Source organism: Octodon degus, unplaced genomic scaffold (genome assembly GCF_000260255.1).
Source record: "Octodon degus isolate 3935 unplaced genomic scaffold, OctDeg1.0 scaffold00026, whole genome shotgun sequence".
In the NCBI taxonomy this organism is placed as follows: Eukaryota; Metazoa; Chordata; class Mammalia; order Rodentia; family Octodontidae; genus Octodon; species Octodon degus.
The window spans coordinates 14076465-14081503 of NW_004524602.1; the positions used below are offsets into that span (position 1 = coordinate 14076465).

The 5039-nt window shown below is 46.1% G+C and overlaps 1 protein-coding gene across 1 annotated transcript in view; it reads left to right on the forward strand.

The window, feature by feature from the left end:
• The window catches only part of Vps13c (vacuolar protein sorting 13 homolog C), a 170179-nt gene that overhangs the window by 75592 nt on the left and 89548 nt on the right, over nt 1-5039 (forward strand). The window contains exons 28-31 of the mRNA XM_023712656.1: nt 315-394; nt 1790-1849; nt 3628-3787; nt 4555-4671. Of these exons, the coding sequence (XP_023568424.1) occupies nt 315-394; nt 1790-1849; nt 3628-3787; nt 4555-4671 (417 nt within the window). The remainder of the gene's footprint in view (nt 1-314; nt 395-1789; nt 1850-3627; nt 3788-4554; nt 4672-5039) is intronic.

Here is a 5039-nt window from a genome sequence, read left to right on the forward strand (position 1 = left end):
GTACCTCAGATTGTAGAACCTTTGTCAGTGCAGCCATGTGGATGAGTCACGGCCATTGCTTGGCCAATGTGCTCTCTGTGAAGCCTGAGAGAGTGTCTTCTCTCCATGTGACCCTCCTTAGGCACACTCTACGTCATCGATCACTTTCCTCTTTGGCCCCATAATCTTCTTGATCAGAAAATTTGGGACACTACCAAGATCACATTCTTTTAAAGGTGAATTAGCAATTATTATAAAGGAAATAGCTAGCAAGTTCTAAACTTTGTAAGAGCAGCTTGTTTGAAAGTGTTTTTTTTTTTTTTTTTTTTCTGTAGGTTCTAGAAAAAAGCCCCTTCACTTGATTAGCTCTTCTGACAGACCTGGATCAGATCTCCTAAAAGTAGAGTATATCAAGGTAAGTCCTGGGGGCGGCCGTGTGGCTCGCGATGGGGAGGGCTCAGGTGACCGCCTGTGCCACACCGTAGCCCACCTACTAACTACAAGAGTGCCGGGTGGACGCAGCTGAGCCTGAGTGCTGAGATTTCTGTTTAGGAAAAACAACTCATGTTAGCATCTTTTGTCTTAGAAGGAGAACAGTGCATGTGTCCTGGATGGGCCACCGCTAGTCTGGGCTGTACCCCTGGAAAAATGACAGGACATCTTTCTAATACTGATGTTCTGGGTGGTGTGTTAGTTTCAACTTACTCGCTCATCCGCTATCTCTTTTTCCATTTGCACATCTTGTTTGTCCTTCACTGAAGTATAGAGCTATGTAGGGAGCCACTGAGCCTCTTGCCCCCACAGTGGAAGCCTGGACTAAAGGAGGTGCTTTTTCTGTCTTTCGGGGCACCGTCATGGGTCTGCACTTCTCTGTGTAATAGGCGACAGTGTGGCTGGCGGTGCCACATCAGAAAGGATAAAAGCACATGGGATCAGGTTCTGGAAGAACTGCCAGGATTATGAAGGGACTGAGAAATACAGCATACGACAGTGCTGGAGTAGTTGATGAAATAAGGGTCATTTAAGATTAGTTGGTTTGTTTTGGTTATTCACTTTTTATTGAATGTCTCTATGTTACTAAATGTATTATACTAGCAGACACCTGGATACAGAGATAGAAAGCATCTTGTTTTTCAAGAAAATTGTAAAGTAAAAGAAATACAAAAGTACACAACATTTAAAATGTAGTGTTGATTGGTTGAAAATACAACGGTTAGAATATAGCAATATAATAGGATATAACAAAGCAGAACACACTGCGGGAGCAGAGGAGCAGGCAGACTGGCAGAAGCTCTTGCGGGAGCTGCGTCCTTTGTGTTTGGATTTACACTCCGTGTTCCCAGGGAACAAACGTAGGCCCAGTGGAAGTTAGGCCAGGAGACAGATTGCTTGGTGCAGCGCAGACTTCAAGAAACTGGAGTGCTCTCTGGTGACCGGATTTGTAAGGTGAGGTGTCTTTTACTGGACATGTAAAATAGACTTCCCAGAGGGATTCAGCATTAGGTGGTGGCCAGGCCAGATGGCCTAGATGACCTGTACGCCGCCTCCCTCTCAAGCTGTGTCCTGCTCACCCCGGCTGCGGTGTCCCTGGCGTGAGCGACTGTGCTCTCGCTCCCCAGAGGTGAACGCAGGTGCACTGTTACATTCAGCCTATGGATAAACTTTACAGTGGTGGCGATACAAGTAAATGTATATATATTTATAGCCAAATATATTTATAGCTATGTGTAAGCAAATTAACCAGAACTTCTAAAGGATTAATTGCTTTGGTCTTAATGCCTTCTTTGTAACTTTTTATCTACTTTTTTAGGCTGATAAGACTGGACCTAGTTTTCAGACCACTTTTGAAAAAACTGAGCAGACAATTAAGGTAATTCTTTAATACGGAAGAGCCTACAAGGTGTTCAGGGTCTCACTACTAGATCAGACTTGTAGTGATCCGCCTGTTTACAGAGCTGGGATTACAGGCATGGGCCACCATACCCAGTCTTAATCTCTGTCTCAGCGAGCCCCAGGGGTGGGGGCTGGCATGGCAGGCCAGGTGTTCGAGCCCCTGGGCCCTGCACCTGCTTGCAGGAGCGTTAATGGGCTGAACTATTTGGCTGGTCCTTTTTTTTTTTTTTTTTTTTTGGTAAGGTAAATTCTATTAAAGGAATATATTCTATTGAAAGAATTATTCTGGAAACACTTAGTATTATTTGGTAGCTATTGTCTGGGTAACTTGATGATACCTCCAAGAACCAATAAAAGTCCTAAGTTAACCTTGTAAATATCTAGGGTGCTCTGTGTGTGATTCCATTTAGTGCAGCTGCATCATGCTGTAATGTTTTAAAAGTTGCAGTATTATTTCTAAAAAATGGAATGTTACAGACCATGGAAGGTGATCTGTAAAGACCTAAGAGGATTGTAAGCAGCAAGTTATACAGGAATGCGGTGTTTAGGACACAAGGAGGGAGCGTCAGTACTTGGGAAGGCGCTGTATTTTAGGCAGTGATGTAGAGAAAGAGGCACCAGGAGCTCGTGGGTCACATTAAAAAAAATGAAAGCTGGCAGTGGTGGCACATGCCTGTGATCCAGCACTCGGGACGCTGAGGCCAGAGGATCGCTGGGAGTTTGAGACCAGCCTGGGCTACAAAGTGAGCTCATGGCCAGCCTGAACGGCATAGCGAGACCCTGTCTCAAAAAAAAAGAAAGAGGGTTGGGCAAGTCTGCTGTGGTGGTGTGAACTTTCCTTTCTGTTGTGGGAATGTGTTTTGCCCTGTTATACTTTTTGTTTTGGGACAGTGTCTGGCCTTTTTTTTTTTTTTTTTTTGTGGTACTGGGGATCGAACTTGGGACCTTGTGCTGGCCAGGTTGCTGAGCTATCCCCTGGCCCTCCTTCTACCTCAGTCTCTTCAGGTGCTGGAATTACAGGCGTGTTGTTTGTATATATGTTTCCTTCCATGCAGAAATGAGAAGATGAAAGAATCCTATATGGAGTTTCAGTTTAATTTGCTGTTAGAAAACCACACTTTCTTGGAGGCAGTTTGTGTTGCCGCCTTAGCTTTCTGGAGTCACTGTAAGAAAAAAAGGAGCACTTTTACTCATTTACTTTCCTCTGTGCTTCTTTTTAAGTGCGAGGACTGTTTTTGTAGTTTTAGAAGATGATTTAGATGGAGCACTCACCTGGTGTGACCCTGTTGGTCTCACAGGCGCAGGGCTTCCGGGTGTACATCACCGGTACTGGCTTTCATTTTTTAATGTAGCCCACTTAATCTCACAGATACCACATTTGGAGCCATCTAGTTAGTAGCATATAATGCTGTGGAGCTTCATGTTCTGACTCAAACTTTTATGTGATCATGACAATCAGTCTCTTGGAAATCTAAGAAGGTGGGCGTTGAGAACGGGGGTGAAGGCTGGCCACTTGAGGCAGCCCGTGGGCTCTGCGTGTGGCTCCTTGGGAAGTGGAGTGCTTCGGTGACTGCCCCAGCCTGGCCTGACTGTGAGCCTGGCTTGCTCCTCCCGTGTCCCCTGTCCTGGGGGCTGTGAGCTCTGCCTCCTGGGGTGGTAGGCAGGGAGGCGAGCCTGGCCGCCTGGCGGGTCCGTGTGGATGAGACAGCCTGTCAGTTGCCAGTGAAAGCTAACTTTCTCTTAAAACATCTTTAGGTGGCCTTTTCTTCTTTGGATTTGTTGCTGCAAACCCAGGCTCTTCTCTCTTCCATTAACTACTTGACAGCCATTGTTCCATCAGCTGGCCAGAGTGCGGGTGTCCCCACAGGGCTGCAGGTCTCCACTGAGAAGCAAGCAAATTCGTCTCAGCAGAAAGGTGTGAAAGACCTGTGTTCCTTGTTACTGAGGATCTTAGAACTCCAGAGCTAAGTGGGCAGGCTGAGATGTATGCTAATTTGGTAATTTAATAATTGCCCCTTCCCTTTCATTCATACCAGGTCAGATGTGGCCCCTGGTACTCAAGGAAAATGTAAACAGTAGTATTGTTTAAAAGAAGTTTTGTCCTCATTTCTGTGCACAGGGGTTGCCTTGGGGCAGCCCTAAGGGAAGAGCACCTTGTCGCTCCCCTCTGCTGCCCACGCAAGGCGGCTGGACCCTGGCACAGGGTGTGAGCCCAGAGACTGGGGTTTGGATCAGAAGTTGCTCAGCTCAGTCTGACTTCCTGCCTAGACAGCGTGGCTGTGGGCACGGGCTTAACTGTTCGGGTTTCATTGTCCTTACTTGCTATATTTTATAGTCAGGGCCCAACTTACTAACATTCAGGCTGTGAACTATAAGACATTGTCAGCAAACATGAAATCTGTCTTACAAACAATTCTTCTGGATGGAATTTGTTCTTAAATGGGTACTGACTTTTTTTAAATTACAAAAGGAATATCTCACAACTACCAAGGCAAACTTCATAAAGCAAATTAAATCCTTGAAATTATCAAGAGTTTGCAATTTAATTTGTGTGTGTGTGTGTGTGTGTGTGTGTGTGTGTGTGTGTTTTAAACAGAGTTGTGGCTCAGTTAACTTAAAATCCTGAATAGAATTTATGTTACTCAAATCATATTGTGAGAGAAGGCTTTGTTTTCTCTTTAGTGACTGTACCCTCCAAAGACAGTGAGGTGATTGGCTTCCGGCTGTTTGCCAAGTTGAACGCTTTCTGCGTCACTGTTTGTAATGAGAAGAGCAGTATTGCTGAACTCAAGATACAAGGTGAGGCGCTTGGGGAGCCCGAGGCAGAGGGTCCAGGGCAGGCCTGGGCTGCATAGTGAGGCGGCCAAGAACCCTTCTCAAACGAACCCAAAACCTAAAAAGTAAAACGTGGGGTCTACAGCTTGCGGGTGGGGACCGTGGTCTTGGTTCCCCACATCATCAAAATAGCAAGAAACAGGGTTAAAATGCCTTATTAAATTTGTTAAAAGATAAGCCTTTACTTCTTGCTTCATTCCTTCTTTTGCAATGGTGAAGAGTACTGAAGGGGGCTCTGAGCAGCGAGAGCCCAGGCGCAGGGGTGGGGTGCTGCTGCTTGGGCTGTGGCTCCGGATCTGACTGCCCCACTGCGGCGCGCGCGGGTGCTGAGG